This window comes from Elaeis guineensis, chromosome 6 (assembly GCF_000442705.2).
Source record: "Elaeis guineensis isolate ETL-2024a chromosome 6, EG11, whole genome shotgun sequence".
NCBI lineage: Eukaryota > Viridiplantae > Streptophyta > Magnoliopsida > Arecales > Arecaceae > Elaeis > Elaeis guineensis.
The window spans coordinates 105212797-105232441 of record NC_025998.2 but is presented as its reverse complement, the minus strand read 5'-3'; the positions used below and the strand labels follow the sequence as shown (position 1 = coordinate 105232441).

The following is a 19645-nucleotide window of genomic DNA, read 5'->3' as shown; positions in this document are numbered from 1 at the left end:
TAGTCGATCTGTTCATTCAGTACTCCGTGAAAGATAAGTAATGAATCATCTTCTCGAGATATTCTATATTTATTCTGAAAATAAATAATTATTCTCTGAAATTATGCATGATTTATGAAATTATATTTTGAAAGAAAAGTACTTTTGAAATATTATGGTATGTCGATTTATGCACATGTTCAGTGAAAAAATTATGATATATTATGGTACAAAGTATTTTGATACAGATCGGATTTATGCTCTCAGCCTAACTATGTTTCAGTGGGCTCCGCCAATGGGGATTATACGTTGATACTCAGTGAACCCTGCCAGTGGGGGTTGTGCGCTGGTGTTTGTGGACCCTACCAGTGGGGGTTGTGCGCTGGTATTTGTGGACCCTGCCAGTGGGGGTTATGCGCTGGTATTCTGTGGACCCCGCCAATGGGGGTTAAACATTGGTCATAGTCAAGGCTGTTAAGTTACGAGTATTTTGAATCGAATCGGATTTATGATTATATTATATGTGAATATTTAAAAATATTTGATTTGTATTAAAACAGCATGAAATATATTCTTATGTTTATTTGCAGCATTATTCTTGAAAATTATATAATATCTGAATTATCTAGTTGAGATATTTGTTACTTACTGGGCTGTCTAGCTCATTACCTTTCTTTCTATTTTTCAGATTCAGATAATTAATTTCGAGCGTGGGATGAAATATTGGGACAGAGTTTTTAGAAGCGAGATTAGCATTGTCAACTTCATTGAACTTAGATCTATTATTTTTATTTTTTTTAGCAAAAATTTTATTGGATGTAAGACATTTGATTTAATTACTTGAATTACAGTTGAATAATAATTATTTGAATTTATTCCGCTGTGATGCATTGATATCGTGATGAGATGCCTTGCATGCTTATGGAGAGAGTTCTTCATAAGTATGCGGTGGTTGCCGCGACCCTCGATTCACAATCTCGGGTTGGGGGCGTGACAATTAATATGGTATCAGAGCATAAGTGGATAAATTATGACACATAGAATTTGACATAGTATGAGTGTAGGTGGGTAAACATTAGGAATATTGGGACGTTAAAGTATGAGCATCATAATAAATCTATCCTAACAAATAGATAAATGAACCTAATAAGGTTTTACTACTACAAGGTTATCATGCCTCCCCGTAGAATGACAAGAACTACTCAAGGAATTGCAAGAGAGACATCACAACCATAAGATGGTAGCACTCCCCATCTGATCAGTGGCACCCCTCAGGAGGAGGGAGTCGTAGATCCTAATGGGAGTACTTCGAGAGTACGTCAAGAACCAGATATGGCTCAGTTAATGCAGATCCTAATCAGGATGGTACAAGCGCAACAACAAATACAGCAGCAAATGTTTGAACAACAGCAGATACAACGAGATACACAACAACATCAGCATCCACCACCATAACATGGAGAGCAACCAGTACAACGGAATAATATTTCAGAATTTAAAAAGCTTGCCCCTCCAGCTTTCAAGGGGACTACTGAACCTTTGGAGGCTGACAACTGGATAATGGAGATGGAGAAGGCTTTCGCTGTCCAAGAGTGTCTTGATGAAGAAAAGATTCGATATGCAGCTTATTTACTACAAGGAGAAGCATACAACTGGTGTCAGCGACTACAGCGCAAGCATGAACAAGACGGCGAAATACTTACCTGGGAAAGATTTTGGGTTGCATTCTACGATCAATATTTCCCTCGGAGTATAAGGATTCAGAAAGAGCAAGAGTTTATTTATTTGAAGCAAAAGGGTATGAGTGTGACTGAATATGAAGCAAAATTTACAGAGTTAGCAAAATTTACTCCAAGATTAGTGGATGGTGAGCAAAAACGTGTTCACAAGTTTGAGATGGGACTGAGAACTGAGATTCGAAAACAAGTGGTTCCATATGAATTGACAACTTATGCAGATGTGGTAAACAAAGCACTGATAATTGAAAGAGAAGTCAATGAAGAATGCATGGAAAGGGAAAGAAGGCAAAGAAAGAGAGCACAATCAAATGATACACAAGGGCAGAATAATAAAAACATCAAAAGATCAGCTAAGGGAGCAGTAGACAATAAGACTCAACAGATTGATGGTGAGTCGTGCTCCAGATGTGGCAAAAATCATGCAGACAAGGATTGCTATTGGAATACAGGTGCTTGCTTCAAATGTGGTCAGATGGATCATAAAATTGCTAGCTGCCCGCTAAATACTGAAAATCAAGTTGGCCAAAGAACTTATGAAAGACAACATAAGGGTGGTGGACAAATTCCTAAAAACCAGGGAAGAATGAATGCGCTTACTCAACAAAATGCACAGGCTTCCAATACAATGGTGACAGGTATGAAAAATTTCAAGGACGAAATTTCTTTTTAGGGGTGAAGAATGTTATAGCCCAAGCCCAACAAATCTCAGCCCACCAAAGCCCAAAAAAAAAAAAAAATAGAGGAAAAATCGGGAAGAAGACTCCCGATAGGAGTCTTCTTCTCCGGCGAGATCCGGGCAAATTAGGAGACCTAGGACCTCTCAAAGTCCTAGGGCCCTCTATAAGAAGACCTCCTCTTTTCCTAGAAACCCAACATCGGCCCCCTTCCTCTGTCTTTCACCCTGTTTTTCTCGATCGGAGCCGCGGACACCATTTTGATTCTCGCCGTGATTGCCCGCCGGTGGGGTCACCGGAGGCCGAGGTGAGTCTTCCTCTTCTTCCCCTCTTCTTTCCCCTTCCTCCCGTGCCCTTGTGCGTGGCTGCAGGTGATGGGAGTCACCGATTTTCGGTCGGAAAAAGGGACCTCTGTTTTGATCTCTTTTTCCCGTGGATTTTCCAGCACCGGCGATCGCAATCGACCTCCGGCCATACCTCTCTGTGACCGAGGGAATGGCCCCCCTCTGCCGTCGGCCTCCGCCACGGCGGCCATGGCCGGAACGGTCCGGCACAAGGAGGGGACCGCCGGTCCCCTGTTCGGCCTGGAAGAAGCCCAAGAAAAAAAAAAGAAAAGAGAAAGAAGAAGAAAAAGAGAAAAGGAAAAGAAAAGAAAAGAAAAAGAAGAAAAAAGAAAAAAAGAAAAGGAAAGAAAAGAAAGAAGAAAAAGAAGAAAAAGAAAAGAAAAGAAAAGAAAAAATAAAAATAAAAATAAATATATATATATATTTTTATATATATAAATAAATAAATAAATAAATAAAAAATAAAAATAAAAAAAAATGATGAGAGAGAGTTTCTCTTTCTTCTTTCAATCTGAACCCTGACTTTCTCTCTCTGAAATTGAACTTTCTCTCTCTATTTTCTCTCTCTAGAATTTTCTCTCTCTAGGTTGTTTCTCTCTCTTGATGGATTTCTCTCTCTCTAAAGTTATTCCTCTAGGATTAGCATAGTGGAAGGCTTCATCTGATGATTTTGATCGAGTTTAGGGAAGAGTCTGATTTTAAGTGAGGTTTTGATTTGGGATCTGTTTAGATTGAATTTTGAATTAAAATTAATGTAAAAATATAATTTTAAATAATAGGTATGGAAGAATCTCCTAGAAGTTGGTCGATCTGTTCATTCAGTACTCCATGAAAGGTAAGTAATGAATCATCTTCTCGAGATATTTCATATTTATTCTGAAAATAAATAATTATTCTCTGAAATTATGCATGATTTATGAAATTATGTTTTGAAAGAAAAGTGCTTTTGAAATATTATGGTACGTCGATTTATGCACATGTTTAGTGAAAAAATTATGATATATTATGGTACAAAGTGTTTTGATACAGATCGGATTTATGCTCTCAGCCTAACTATGTTTCAGTGGGCCCCGCCAATGGAGATTATACGTTGGTACTCGGTGGACCCTGCCAGTGGGGGTTGTGCGCTGGTATTTGTGGATCCTGCCAGTGGGGGTTGTGCGCTGGTATTCTATGGACCCCGCCAATGGGGGTTAAACGTTGGTCATAGTCAAGGCTGTTGAGTTACGAGTGTTTTGAATCGAATCGGATTTATGATTATATTATATGTGAATATTTGAAAATATTTGATTTGTATTAAAACAGCATGAAATATATTCTTATGTTTATTTGCAGTATTATTCTTGAAAATTATATAATATCTGAATTATCTAGTTGAGATATTTGTTACTTACTGGGCTGTCTAGCTCATTACTTTTCTTTCTATTTTTCAGATTCAGATAATTAATTTCAAGCGTGGGACGAAATATTGGGACAGAGCTTTTAGAAGCGAGATTAGCATTGTCAACTTCATTGAACTTAGATCTATTATTTTTATTTTTTTTAGCAAAAATTTTATTGGATGTAAGACATTTGATTTAATTACTTGAATTACAGTTGAATAATAATTATTTGAATTTATTCCGCTGTGATGCATTGATATCGTGATGAGATGCCTTGCATGCTTATGGAGAGAGTTCTTCATAAGTATGCGGCGGTTGCCGCGATCCTCGATTCACAATCTCGGGTCGGGGGCGTGACAGACAATGTGGCTGAGAATTTGGACGATGCATACAGAAGGAGCTCCGATGAGTTCTAAAGTCTCGATCTTGATTGGACTCGAAGAGAAAAGACGGACTCTATCAGGAGTCCTCTTCAGTCTCACATGTCCAGCATATGAATTTTTTTTTTTTTGTTCTGCTTTAAATTTTCTGCAGAAAATAAAGGGACTGGATCCTTACATTCACTCTTCTTCGTGTACCGAACTTTCCTTTTCCCCTGTCACTTGCCGGTCTCCACCGTGACCCTCTTACCGGGCAAACACTTCTTCTCACATTAATATAGTCCATTCACATGAGTCGGTGTCATGTTGCTGCTTTCCTAGCGGTAAGAAAACCTGCCACTTTTCAAAAAAGTGAAGCAACCTTCCACGAGATTTAGTCACGATATTGAAATTTAGTCCTTGAGTGATAGTCGCATCTTTCAAAACTGCTGCACCTAAAAATTTCATCATGAAAAGATTTATCAATCACGAGTGCTCATATGGATATTACTATATTTTATGTTTGTTTTATTCTGGAAGCCACCATTCGATGTCAAAATATTCATCTAGTGGCAAAAGGTTCTTGTTGCATCAAATCTAATATCCAATTATTTAGAAACGACCTTCTTGCTTGTAAAATATCTATTAGCATACAAAATGTACGCCCTACAAAATTGTTACATATAATATAGCATCTAAAACGAAAAAAAATGACTGGTATCCTTGATGCCATCAATTTTTTAATGTTTTTTTGTTATATAAGTATACTGATTGGATTAAAGAATGAGCTATCATGATTGAGCTCCAAAGATTGCATCTCCAATTATTAAGAAGCAGAATTAAAAAGACGTGGATGGGTGCATGAGCTACTAAAAGTTGTACGAAAATAATTTTCACACCATCTCTCATGGATGTTTTGGTCCATTGGCTAAGCAGTGCTTCAATCCACATCCACATAGTACTTTTTTTTTCTAACTAAAGTTTATTAATATAATAAATAGTGCCACCTGCATGTGTTTCATGTAGACACTACCAATATGATTTTTTTTTTCTGGTAAAATAGACCCTACCAATATGATTGATCAATGGGCAAAGCAAGGGTGCCACCGTAAAGAAGGTAATATCTTTATTGAGGATAATTTCTGATTCTTACATTTCATTGTTCTCCAATAGGAGTATATATAGATTACAAGGTCTAGCTATTGTAGCAATTACAAGAAGAAGGAATATCTCGATTACATACTAAGTAAAGAGAAACCAAATGTAGAATAGCTAAACAAGGAGAAAGACCAAATAGGAATGCCAGCCAAATATGAATATGTGTTGACTTGCTAAACATAGATAAGAGTCAAATAAGAGTGCAAGCAAAAATAGAATGTTGGGTTGGAATGAGTGTGTGCTGATACACCCCCTCAAGATGAAGAATCGGGAGCACGAATCTTCAGCTTGTCCCTTAGGAACCTAAAACGGGAGGTACCCAAGGGCTTGGTGAGAATATCGGCAAGCTGATCTTGGGTGGAGATGAACTGAACAGATAGTTGATGTCTTGCAACACGTTCACGAACAAAATGAAAATCAATTTCGACATGCTTCGTGCGAGCATGAAAAACAGGATTGGCCGACAGATAAGTGGCCCCAATATTGTCACACCATAGAATCGGGGGACCATGTAAGGGATGGCCAAGTTTCTGAAATAATGACTCAAGCCAGATAAGTTCAGCTGATGCATCTGCTAAGGCTTTATATTCAGACTCTGTGGATGAGCGGGCAACTGTTTTCTATTTACAAAATGCCCAAGAAATGAGGTTGGGGCCGAGAAAGATTGCATAGCCCCCAGTGGAACGCCTATCAGTCCCACTACCCGCCCAATCTGCATCCAAGAAAGCTTGGAGAGAGCGAGAGGTGGATCGGCGAATGTGTAACCCATGATCAGCTGTAGCTTGAAGGTACCATAAGATGCGTTTGACCATAATCTAGTGATCAGTATTAGGAGACTGCATAAACTGACATACTTTATTCACTGCAAAGGAAATATCCGGACGTGTCAATGTAACATACTGAAGAGCCCCAACAATGGAGTGATACTGTGTGGGGTCCGGATGGGGAGCACCCCCTGAATCAGAATCCTTTGTCATGGCCATTGGGGTCTGAACAGGTTTACAATCAACCATGCCTGCCTTTAAAAGAAGGTCTTTAATGTAGCGGTTTTGAGATAATAATAATCCAGTAGAGTTCCGAACAACCTCAATTCCTAAGAAAAAATGGAGATCACCAAGATCCTTAATAGAAAATTCCTTAGCAAGTTGTTGAAGGAGAAGAGAGATCTGACTGGAGTCATTGCTGGTTACCAAAATATCATCAACATAGATGAGCACATAGAGGATATGAGACCTCATCCTTAAAATAAATAATGAAGGATCAGTTTTGCTGGCAACAAACCCTAGTCGGAGAAGAAACTGGGAGAGACGGTGAAACCAGGCACGGGGTGCTTGTTTTAACCCATATAAAGATTTGTGGAGATGACAGACATAATCTGGATCGTCGTGGTCCTCAAACCCTGGCGGTTGAGACATGTAGACTTCTTCTGTTAGGTTGCCATGTAAAAAGGCATTATGAACATCTAATTGCTGGATGGACCAACCTTGAGAGATTGCAATACTTAGAATAGATCGAATGGTGGTAGGTTTGATAACCGGACTGAATGTCTCGTTGTAATCGAGGCCAAGTTGCTGATGGAACCCTTTAGCAACTAGACGCGCTTTGTAACGCTCGAGAGATCCATCAGCTTTTCTCTTGATCCTGTACACCCATTTACACCCGACCAAATTTTTTTGATGAGATGAACGTGAAACAAGAGATCACGTACCATTACGAATTAAGACATTAAATTCTTCAGTCATTGCAGCACGCCACTCAGAGTGTTTAGAGGCTTGAGTAAAGCAAGTAGGTTCTATGGTGAGGATAGTTGTGGTGAGGGCGGATGGCTGGTCGAAACGGGGTCGAAGTACCATAGAATGTGTACGGATGGGTTGGGCAGGTGGGTCAGGGGAGGTTTTGTCTTGCTGGGAGCTAGTTGTAGGAGAAGGCTGTCACAGCCCATAACGTCAAGACCCAAGCCCACAAAAAAAAAAAAAAAAAATAGAGAGGAAAATCGAGAAGAAGACTCCCGATAGGAGTCTTCTTCTCCGACGAGACCCAAGCAAATTGGGAGTCCTAGGACCTCTTGAAGTCTTAGGACCCTCTATAAGAAGACCTCCCCTCTCTTTAGAAATCGACCATCGGCCCCCTTCCTCTCTCTTTCTCCCGATTTTTCTCGATTGGAGCCGCGGACACCGTCTTGATTCTCGCCGTGATTGCTCACCGTTGGGGTCACTGGAGGCCGAGGTAAGTCTTCCTCCCTTTCCTCTCTTCCTTCCCTTTCCTCCCATACCCTTGAGCGTGACGGCCGACGACGAGTGTCGCCGATTTTCGGTCGGAAAAGAGACCCCTATTTTGGGCCTCTTTTTCCTTGGATTTTTCGATGTCGGTGATCGCAATCGACCACCGGCCATGCTCCTCCGTAACCGGGGGAGCAGCCTCCCTCTACCGCCGGCCTCCGCCGCGGTGGCCGCGGCCTGAAGGGCCCAGCAAAAGGAGGGGACACCGGTCCCCTGTTTCGGTGTGGAAAGAGCCGAGAAGAAGAAGAAGAAAAAAAGAAGAAAAAAAAAAGAAGAAAAAGAAGAAAAAAAAGAAAAAGAAAAAAGAAAAGAAAAAGAAGAAAAAGAAAAGAAAAAAAAAGAAGAAAGAGAGAGAGAAACTTTCTCTCTCTGCTCTCTCTCTCTCTTTTAGATTTTTAGGATTTATGGAATTAAATAAAAAAATAATAATAATAAATAAATAAATAAATATAATAAATATAATTAGGGTGTCCATGGATTAGTCCGAAAATCCTGGATGCTGTTGTCAAGTTGATCCTCGTGGGGATATTAGATTTTAATAATTTTAATTATTTTTAATTTGATAAAATTTTGATTAAAAAATATGATATTTGACGTATAAGGTTCAGAGAAGGATTTTTAAGATTTCTAAAATTCTTAGTTGGATTTTCTTTTGGAGGTAAGTATGTTCACTTTTATTGAATTTATCTAGTAAATTATAAATTCTAAATTAAATAAATTTATGCATGCTTGTGATTGAAATTATTTATTGAAATAATTATTGAAATTATTTATGATTAAAGTTAATTGTAGAAATTATTTATGATTGAAGTTATTTGTTGAACAGCTATTATGATGATATGTGATCACAAAGAATGACATGATTGATTTGACTCGAATTTTATTTATTTATATTATTTTAAAAAAAATAATAATATATGAATTGGAAGACAATATGAAATTGACAACCTGACTGTGTTGAGGACCCCGCCAATGGGGGCATATACGTTGGCAACTGACTGTCCTGAGGATTTATATCGCCAGTGAGACCAGCGATATGTCGCCAGAGAGACCAGCGACAAACCGCCAGCGAGACCAGCGGTTCCAAAGGACTTGGCTGCCAGATGATTCGCAGCCCACCGCAAGCAGATACGCGGTATTATGACCCTGCCACAGGGATAATGTGGTCATAGTCATGGTTGGTAAGAAGAACTTAAGAAATTGATGAATTTAAGATGAAAAGCATAATTTGAAATTATGATGAATTGAATTTTATATATGATTGATAGTATGATTATGAATTCATGAAACTACATATTGATTTTGTTATTATCAGTAAATCGATATGTATAGTATTATTTGCCTGATTTATTCAGTTAAAGGTATATACTGCTTACTGGGCTGTTTAGCTCATGATGAGTTTTATATTTTTCTTACAGATCCAAAAAATTAGTGTGATGTGAGATTTCGGTTGGGAGAGCGATTAGAAATGGAGTTAGCTCATTGATTTAGGATTTTCTCAGAATTTATTAAAGATTTTTAGTTTTTTTTTAGTGTTGACTTTGTCAGACAGTTATTTTCTTTTGAACACTAAGTTTTGATTTGTTATTTGAACTAAAATTTGATTATTAAATATTAAAAAAAAAAAAAAAAAATTAACTTTGTGTGAAGATATCATGATGAGATGCCTTGCATGCTTATGGGAAAAGTATTCTATGAGTATGCGGCGGTTGCCATGACCCTCGATTCAAATCTCGGGTCGGGGGCGTGACAATTAATATAGTATCAGAGCATAAGTAGATAGATAGAGACATGTAGAATAGAGTGAGCAAGCGATGGGTAGACATTAGGAAATTGAAAGGTTAGTTATGATGATTATGAGCTGACCTGTCTCAAGTAAAGTTTATAACCTTATTAAGGATAAGTTATTATCTCAATTTATCATAGGTCAAAATGCCTCCACGACGAACGAAGAATACTCAAGGAGTGGTAGGAGGGACATCAAATCCACTTGGCAATAATACTTTCCAATTAAACAGCGGCACAACTCAGCAGGAGGGAATCCTTGATCCTACCAAAAATACTCTGACAGTACAGGAGGAGCCGAACATGACTCAACTAATGCAAACTCTGATCGGAGTAGTTCAAACACAGCAATAATTACTTCAACAACAACATGCACAGCCACGTCAGCATTTTCCACCGACACCTGGACATAGAGAACATCCGATGCAGAGAAACAATATTGTCGAATTTAAGAAGTTAGCTCCTCCAGCCTTCAAAGGGACCATCAAACCACTGGAAGCAGATAACTGGATTATGGAAATGGAGAAGGCCTTTGCCGTGCAAGAATGCCACGATGAAGAGAAGATCCGCTATACAGCATATCTGTTACAAGATGAGGCATACAACTGGTGGCGTATACTGGAACAAAAATATGAGCACGATAGGATACCACTCACTTGGGAGAGTTTTCGAGATGAATTCTTTGACAAGTACTTCCCCCAAAGTGTCAGAATACAGAAGGAGTAGGAGTTCATTCATCTGAAACAGGGAAACAGATCCGTTGCAGAATATGAAGCTAAATTCATGGAGTTAGCCAAGTTTGTTTCAAGATTAGTTGAGATTGAGCAAGACAGAGTACACAAATTTGAAATGGGACTGAAGACAGAAATCAGAAAACAAGTTATATCCTATGAGCTAACTACCTATGCCTCAGTTGTGAATAAAGCTCTAATAATTGAGAGAGAAGTTAATGAAGCTCATGCGGAGCGAGAACGGAATCAGAAGAAGAAAAATAAGTTTAGTGGAACTCAAGGACGAAATCAGAACAATAAGGATCCAGCAAAGAAGCCAGCAATTGATAAGAATCGTGAGAATGAGGCAGCTAGATGTTCGAGATGCGGTCGAAGAGAGCATGAGTCTTCTAATTGCCCATGGAATACTGGTTCGTGTTTTAGATGTGGACAGAAAAGACACAAGATAGCAGATTGCCCCCAGATAGATGAAAATAGACCCATACAAACAAAGGATGGAGGTCAAAGGCCGAAAACTCAAGGAAGAATCTATGCACTCACACAACAGGATGCTCAGGCCTCCAATGCGGTGGTGACAGGTATCATTCTTGTATCTGATATTCATGCTTCAGTTTTGTTTGATTCTGGTGCTATACACTCCTTTATATCCACTACTTTTATTAGACAACATGATATAGTATGTGAACCTATGAAAATTAAATTATATATTGAGACACCTGTAGGTGGTATTCTGAGTACCGATAGTGTGTGCATGTCATGTAGTATCAGAATAGGAGAAAGAGAATTATCGACGGATTTGGTGGTCCTGGATATGCATGATTTTGATATCATTCTAGGAATGGATTGGCTGGCTACTTATCATGCCTCTGTGGATTGTTATGGAAAGAGAGTGAACTTTCACATACCGGGAGAATTAACTTTCAGTTTTGATGGAAGTACAGGAACCACCCCTCCACGTATTATTTCATTTGTGCAAGCTAGACAGATGCTAAGAAAGGGATGTAGAGGTTACCTAGTATCAATAAAGAATAAAGAACATGATGAATTGAAGTTACAGGATATTCCTATTGTAAATGAATTTTTGGATGTATTCATTGATGATTTAGTCAGACTACCACCAGACAGAGAAATTGAATTTACCATTGAGTTGGCACCCAATACCAGTCCGATTTCTAAAGCTCCTTACAGAATGGCCCCTATGGAGTTGAAGGAGTTAAAAGATCAATTACAGGATTTATTGGATAAAGATTTTATAAGGCCTAGTGTATCTCCTTGGGGAGCTCCAGTCTTATTTGTGAAGAAGAAAGATGGTACTATGAGACTTTGTATTGACTATAGAGAGTTGAATAAAAATACTATCAGAAATAAGTATCCTCTACCTCGAATTGATGATTTGTTTGATCAGCTGCAAGGTGCACAAGTTTTTTCTAAAATTGATCTTCGTTCAGGATATCATCAGTTAAAAATCAAAACAGAAGACATACCAAAGACTACATTTAGAACTCGTTATGGACATTATGAATTTTTAGTAATACCTTTTGGGTTAACCAATGCTCCAGCAGCCTTTATGGATTTAATGAACAGAATATTCAGATCCTATCTTGATAAGTTTGTTGTCATATTTATTGACGATATCTTGATATATTCAAGAAGTAAATTGGAGCATGAAGAATATTTACGGTGTGTACTATAAATATTGAGGAAAGAAAAGCTTTATGCCAAATTTAAGAAGTGTAAATTTTGGCTAGACAAAATAATTTTTTTAGGACACATCGTATCTAAGGATGGAATTTTTGTGGATCCAGCAAAAGTGGAAGCTGTGATGCAGTGGAACAGACCTACAAATATTTTTGAGATTTGAAGTTTTCTGGGAATGGCAGGATATTACAGACGATTTGTAGAAGGATTCTCCCGCATAGCTACACCTTTGACTCGTCTTACTCAAAAAGGGGTTAAATTCGAGTGGACCGAAGATTGTGAACAGAGTTTTCAAGAATTAAAACAACAATTAGTTTCAGCCCCTATCCTTACTATACCAACAGGAGATAAAGGATTCACAATATATAGTGATGCATCTAAAAAGAGACTCGACTGTGTATTGATGCAACATGGTAAGGTAGTGGCCTATGCCTCAAGATAATTGAAATCATATGAACAGAATTATCTGACACATGATTTGGAATTAGCTGCAGTGATTTTTGCCTTAAAAATTTGGAGACATCACTTATACGGTGTGTAGTGTGAAGTGTTTACTGATCATAAGAGTTTGAAGTACATTTTTATGCAGAAAGAATTAAACATGAGACAGAGAAGGTGGTTAGAACTGTTGAAGGATTATGATTTAATAATCCATTATTATCCGGAAAAAGCTAATGTTGTTGCTGATGCCCTTAGTAGAAAATCTGTGAAAAATTTGATAGTTTTAATCACACATCAAAATCAATTATTGAAGGATATAAGAAAACTGGAATTAGACATCCGAATATATGACTCAACAGTACGATTAGCCAACATGAGGGTTCAGCCAACACTCATTGAAAGAATTACAGTTGCCCAGAATGATGATTCACAACTAATGAAAATAAGAAATTCAGTGGAAGCCGGTGTTCAATCTGAATTCAAGATACATGAAGATGGTTCGTTGAGGTTCGAAAATAAGATTTGTGTATCCAATGTTTCAGTACTCAAGCATGAAATACTTCAGGAGGCACATCAGACCGGTTATACAGTTCACCCGGGAGGTACTAAGATGTATAGAGACTTAAAGAAAATGTACTGGTGGAATAATATGAAGAGAGAGATCGCTCAATTCGTGGCTCAATGTTTGGTGTGTCAACAAGTTAAAGCTGAACATCAGAGACCTGCGGGACTACTTCAACCTCTTGATATTCCAGTATGGAAGTGGGAACATATCACTATGAATTTTGTAACTGGACTACCGAAGACTCCCAGTAAAAATGATGCAGCCTGGGTGATTATGGACCGATTGACAAAGTCTGCACACTTTCTACCAATTAAAGTTGGATTTACTTTGGAAAGACTAGCAAAGTTATATATGAAAGAAATTGTAAGGCTACATGGAATTCCAGTGACCATCGTATCGGATCGAGACACCAGATTTGTATCACAGTTTTGGAAGAGCTTACACAAGGCATTAGGAACAAAATTGAACTTCAGTACAGCTTTTCATCCATAGACTGATGGTCAGTCAGAGAGAACTATTCAGATTTTAGAAGATATGTTGAGAACCTGTATTTTGGATATAAAAAGTTCATGGGATGAGCATCTACCTTTGATTGAGTTCGCTTACAATAACAATTATCAAGCTAGCATTGATATGGCACCTTATGAAGCATTATATGGTAGAAGATGTCGATCGCCGATTCACTGGGATGATGTTGGTGAGCGAAGAATATTGGGTCCCGAACTTGTTCAACAAGCACTCGAGAAGATTCAATTAATTAAAGAATGACTTCGGGCAGTACAAAGCAGACAGAAAAGTTATGCAGACAACAGGAGACAAAAATTAAAATTTCAAGTTGGTGACCATGTATTTCTTAAAGTATCTCCTTCAAAAGGAATCTCAAGATTTGGCATTCGTGGCAAATTGAATCCTAGATATGTGGGTCCGTTTGAGATTTTGGAAAGGATTGGTGAGGTGGCTTATCGACTTGCCTTACCCCCTTCACTTGCAGGAGTACATAATATTTTTCATATTTCTATGTTAAAGAAATATTTACCAGACCCAAGTCACATCGTGGAACTTGAACTAGTACAAGCCAGAAAAGATCTAACATATGAAGAATATCCGATACGGATCATGGACTGTAAAGAACAGGTGCTGAGACGTCGCAATATTCCTTATGTCAAGGTACAGTGGAGTCGACATTCAGAAAGAGAAGTTACTTGGGAGTTAGAGGAAGAAATGAAGCAAAAATATCCCCAGCTCTTCAAGACTACAGGTATGAAAAATTTTGAGGATGAAATTTCTTTTTAGGGGTGAAGAATGTCATAGCCCATAACGTCAAGACCCAAGCCCACAAAAAAAAAAAAAAACAGAGAGGAAAATCGGGAAGAAGACTCCCGATAGGAGTCTTCTTCTCCGGCGAGACCCAAGCAAATTGGGAGTCCTAGGACCTCTCGAAGTCCTAGGACCCTCTATAAGAAGACCTCCCCTCTCTTTAGAAATCGACCATCGGCCCCCTTCCTCTCTCTTTCTCCCCATTTTTCTCGATCGGAGCCACGGACACCATCTTGATTCTTGCCATGATTGCTCGTCGGTGGGGTCACCGGAGGCCGAGGTAAGTCTTCCTCCCTTTCCTCTCTTCCTTCCCTTTCCTCCCATACCCTTGAGCATGACGGCCGGCGACGAGTGTCGCCGATTTTCGATCGAGAAAGAGACCCCTGTTTTGGGCCTCTTTTTCCTTGGATTTTCCGACGCCGGCGATCGCAATCGACCGCCGGCCATGCTCCTCCGTAACCGGTGGAGCAGCCTCCCTCTGCCGCCGGCCTCCGTCGCGACGGCCGCGACCTGAAGGGCCCGACAAAAGGAGGGGGTGCCGGTCCCCTGTTCCGATGTGGAAAGAGTCGAGAAGAAGAAGAAGAAGAAAAAAAGAAGAAAAAAAAAAGAAAAAAAAGAAAAAAAAAGAAAAAAAAAGAAGAAAAAAGAAAAGAAAAAGAAGAAAAAGAAAAGAAAAGAAAAAGAAGAAAGGAGAGAGAGAAACTTTCTCTCTCTGCTCTCTCTCTCTCTCTTAGATTTTTAGGATTTATGGAATTAAATAAAAATAATAATAATAATAATAAATAAATAAATAAATAAATAAATAAAATATAATTAGGGTGTCCATGGATTAGTTCAAAAATCTTGGATGCTGTTGTCAAGTTGATCCTCGTGGAGATATTAGATTTTAATAATTTTAATTATTTTTAATTCGATAAAATTTTGATTAAAAAATATGATATTTGACGTATCAGGTTCAGAGAAGGATTTTCGAGATTCCTAGAATTCTTAGTTGGATTTTCTTTTGGAGGTAAGTAGTGTTCACTTTTATTGAATTTATCTGATAAATTATAAATTCTGAATTAAATAAATTTATGCATACTTGTGATTAAAATTATTTATTGCAATAATTGTTGAAATTATTTATGATTAAAGTTAATTGTAGAAATTATTTATGATTGAAGTTATTTGTTGAACAGCTATTATGATGATATGTGATCACAAAGAATAATATGATTGATTTGACTCGAATTTTATTTATTTATATTATTTTAAAAAAATAATAATAATATATGAATTGGAAGATAATATGAAATTGACAACCTGACTGTGTTGAGGACCCCGCCAATAGGGGCATATATGTTGGCAATTGACTGTCCTGAGGATTTATGTCACCAGCGAGACCAACGACATGTCGCCAGAGAGACCAGCGATAAACTGCCAGCAAGACCAGCGGTTCCAAAAGACTTGGCTGCCAGATGATTCGCAGCCCACCGCAAGCAGATATGCGGTATTATGACCCTGCCACAGGGATAATGTGGTCATAGTCATAGTTGGTAAGAAGAACTTAAGAAATTAATGAATTTAAGATGAAAAGCATAATTTGAAATTATGATGAATTGAATTTTATATATGATTGATAGTATGATTATGAATTCATGAAACTACATATTGATTTTGTTATTATCAGTAAATCGATATGTATAGTATTATTTGCCTGATTTATTCAGTTAAAGGTATATACTGCTTACTGGGCTGTTTAGCTCATGATGAGTTTTATATTTTTCTTACAGATCCAGAAAATTAGCGTGATGTGAGATTTTGGTTGGGAGAGCGATTAGAAATGAAGTTAGCTCATTGATTTAGGATTTTCTCAGAATTGATTCAAGACTTTTAGTTTTTTTTAAGTGTTGACTTTGTCAGACAGTTATTTTCTTTTGAACACTGAGTTTTGATTTATTATTTGAACTAAGATTTGATTATTAAATATTGAAAAATAAAAAAAAAATTATTTAACTTTGTGTGAAGATATCATGATGAGATGCCTTGCATGCTTATGGAAAAAGTATTCTATGAGTATGCGGTGGTTGCCATGACCCTCGATTCAAATCTCGGGTCGGGGGCGTGACAAAGGCGTAGGAAGGGAAGGTTTTGCTAATGAGGAATTGCAATAGAGGTCAGTAAGTAATCTGGTCCGAACAGGTGCAGAGTCGTTAATGCTAAAAGGGCTTGGAGTGGGATCGATCATAGGAGAAGGTGTTGAGGCAGACCGAGAAAAGGGGGATGCAGCCGATGATGAGTTGGATAGACGATGCAAAGGAGAATGTGAAATCATTGGAGGAACGGATGGTAGTGGGGTGGCCTCTTGTAGAGGTTGAAGTAATGTAACGCCCCAAGGTGGGGAAGAGGGAGATGATGGTGGTGGACAAGTTAATGAAGACTGAGATTGAAAAGGAAAGGTAGATTCGTCGAAGCGAACGTGTCTAGCGATATATGTACGATTTATTTTTAAATCGAGACATCGATAGGCACTATGAGAGGGACTATAGCTAAGAAACACACACGGTTGAGACCGATACTCCATTTTATGCCGAGTGTAAGGACGAAGAAGAGGATAGCAAAGACACCCAAAAATTTGTAGGAAGGCATAGGATGGTGGTTTGTTGTGAATGAGTTTGAAAGGGGATACATCACTAGAGACTTTAGATGGCATCCTATTAATGAGAAAAATAGCCGTTTCAAAGGCATAGTGCCAGTATGACATGGGCACTGATCCATGAGCAAGAAGGGATAGGCCGGTTTCTATAATATGACGGTGACGACGTTCGACAGCCCCTTGTTGCTCATGGGTGTGAGGAGCAGCAACACGATGGGTAATGCCAATTTTACGAAAAAATTGAGGAAGAGAGCAAAATTTTCCTCCCCAGTCAGTTTGGATTGATTTAATAGTACGAGAGAAATGCCGTTCAACCAAGGCTTGAAATTGTAAGAAAGTAGAGAATACATCAGATTTGCGTATTAATGAATAAAATCAAATATATTTACTTTGATCATCAACAAAAATTATGTAGTAGCGGTGTCCTAACAAAGATGGAGTAGGGGAAGGACCCCAAACATCACTATAAATAAGATCTAATGGAAACTGACTGCGACGATGGGATGGAGGTAAATGCAACTTACTAGACTTGCCTAATTGACATGAGGGACAAAGGGGACGAAGATGTGCAGACTTGCAAGGTAGATTATTGGTCTTCACCATGGAGTGAAGCAAGCGATAATGGGGATGGCCCAAATGGTTGTGCCAGCCATCAAGAGTGGTGCTCTCGGCTACGTGAACAGATGCAGACAACAGAGAAGGGCTGGAATGGAGAGTGTATAATCCTCCTTTACTCAGACCGGATAACACTATGGTCTTGGTAGTTCGATCCTTCACAAGAAAATGAGAGGGGTGAAATTCAAAAAAGACATTGTTGTCTTTTGCAAACTATTGTACGGAAAGTAAATTTTTAGAAATAGAAGGAACGTGTAAGATGTTAGATAACTGAAAAGAAAGAGAAGAGTAGGGAGAGGAAAAAGAACCATGATCAATATGTGATATATGTAATCCCTTACCATTGCCTACATGCACCTGATCAGGACCAGTGTAGTCATCATAGGAGGACATAGAATGAATGTCAGGAGTGATATAGTGAGATGCTCCTGTATCTGGGTACCAAGTGAGGGTAGTGGAGGGGTGAGGGGTAGGGAGAAGTGGTGGATTATGGTGACATTGAGATGGATTTGGATTTGGATATGGTGAATATGAGAAATTGGCATTGGGTTGTGGAGAGAAAAAATATGGATATGGTTGCTGAGGGCGATAGAAGCAGGTGGCATTAGAGTGGTTGTTACGATTGCAAAATGAACACCATTGAGAACCACAGCCACCAGGTGGACCAAAACGACCATGACCTCGACCAAACTTGCCACATCCTCCACGACCTCGAGTAAAGCCACGGCCAATAGAGGGCCTAGGGTCATTAGAAGAATGGACGAACCGTTGAGTAGTATTGATGGTAGGATTGGTAGGAGTGGCATCAGCAACAGTTAATTTTCTAAATGCCCGCATGCTTTCATGGCTAAGTAACAGCCCATGAAGTTCAGTGTATGTCGGAGGGGTGTGTTGGTTGAGAATGCCAGGGACTGCATCTTGTAGATCATCACATAGAGCACGCAATACATGAAGATTAAATTCGGTTGGCTTGAGGGTATTACCAGAGGCAACAAGTTCATCAGCTACAGCTTTGGCTTGTCGGAGCAAAGAGGTGACAGTCTCATCTGGTTTTTGACGTAGATTCTGCAACTCTAGATGCAGAGACATGAGCCTGGTAGGAAATGCTGAACCAAAGGCTTCATGAAGAGTGGTCTAGCACTCAAAACTAGTCTCTTTGTCAAGAAGAAGAGGAACCAAATCTTCAGATAATGAAGCAACAAGAAGGCTTACAAGTTGGGCATCTTGTTGTTGCCAAGCAGTAGCGGCAATCGGATCGGTGGGCTGTGGGTGAGAGCCATCAAGGAACCCAAACAGGCCTTGACCCTTTAAGAAGGGAGTAATTTGCTTTCTCCAGATCAAAAAATTGGATGCATTTAATTTGATAGATAGAAAATGCTGTGCCGATGGAAAGGTGAGAGGGGTCGTTGTGTTGGATGGAGGAGGAGAAGAGGGATTGGAGGAGGTGGAGATAGATGAACTGGTGGCCATGAGAGAGCACAGAAGGAGGAAGAAGAAGAGATGCTCGTTGGAGCTTCAAGGCTCTAATACCATAAAGAAGGTAATATCTTTATTGAGGATAATTTCTGATTCTTACATTTCATTGTTCTCCAATAGGAGTATATATAGATTACAAGGTCTAGCTATTGTAGCAATTACAAGAAGAAGGAATATCTCGATTACATACTAAGTAAAGAGAAACCAAATGTAGAATAGCTAAACAAGGAGAAAGACCAAATAGGAGTGCCAGCCAAATATGAATATGTGTTGACTTGCTAAACATAGAAAAGAGCCAAATAAGAGTGCAAGCAAAAATAGAATGTTGGGTTGGAATGAGTGTGTGCTGATACACCGCATAGAAAGATTTAACAAGCATTATCTTCACAGGAAATTTAAAAACCCCCACCAATCTACTAGCTCAATGGTGGACCAGTCAAATGACAAACCAACATAAATAAAGATAAA

General features: G+C 38.7%; 1 protein-coding gene across 1 annotated transcript; it reads left to right on the top strand.

Annotated features, from left to right (window-relative positions):
* Positions 1–1779: 1779 nt before the first annotated feature.
* Positions 1780–16808, top strand: LOC140858810 (uncharacterized). Its single transcript, XM_073260093.1, has 3 exons — positions 1780–2197; positions 10871–11008; positions 16633–16808. Exons 1-3 carry the CDS (start codon positions 1780–1782, stop codon positions 16806–16808), a joined length of 732 nt encoding a protein of 243 aa, XP_073116194.1.
* Positions 16809–19645: the final 2837 nt, after the last annotated feature.

Excerpts from the sequence above, each read along its gene's own strand:
- LOC140858810 (XM_073260093.1), top strand. The coding sequence starts at position 1,780 with ATGAGTGTGACTGAATATGAAGCAAAATTTACAGAGTTAGCAAAATTT. Across the intron at positions 2,198-10,870 it reads CAAATGTGGTCAGATGGATC|ACAAGATAGCAGATTGCCCC; the intron begins ATAAAATTGCTA and ends GACAGAAAAGAC. Across the intron at positions 11,009-16,632 it reads CTCCAATGCGGTGGTGACAG|GTGCAGAGTCGTTAATGCTA; the intron begins GTATCATTCTTG and ends TGGTCCGAACAG.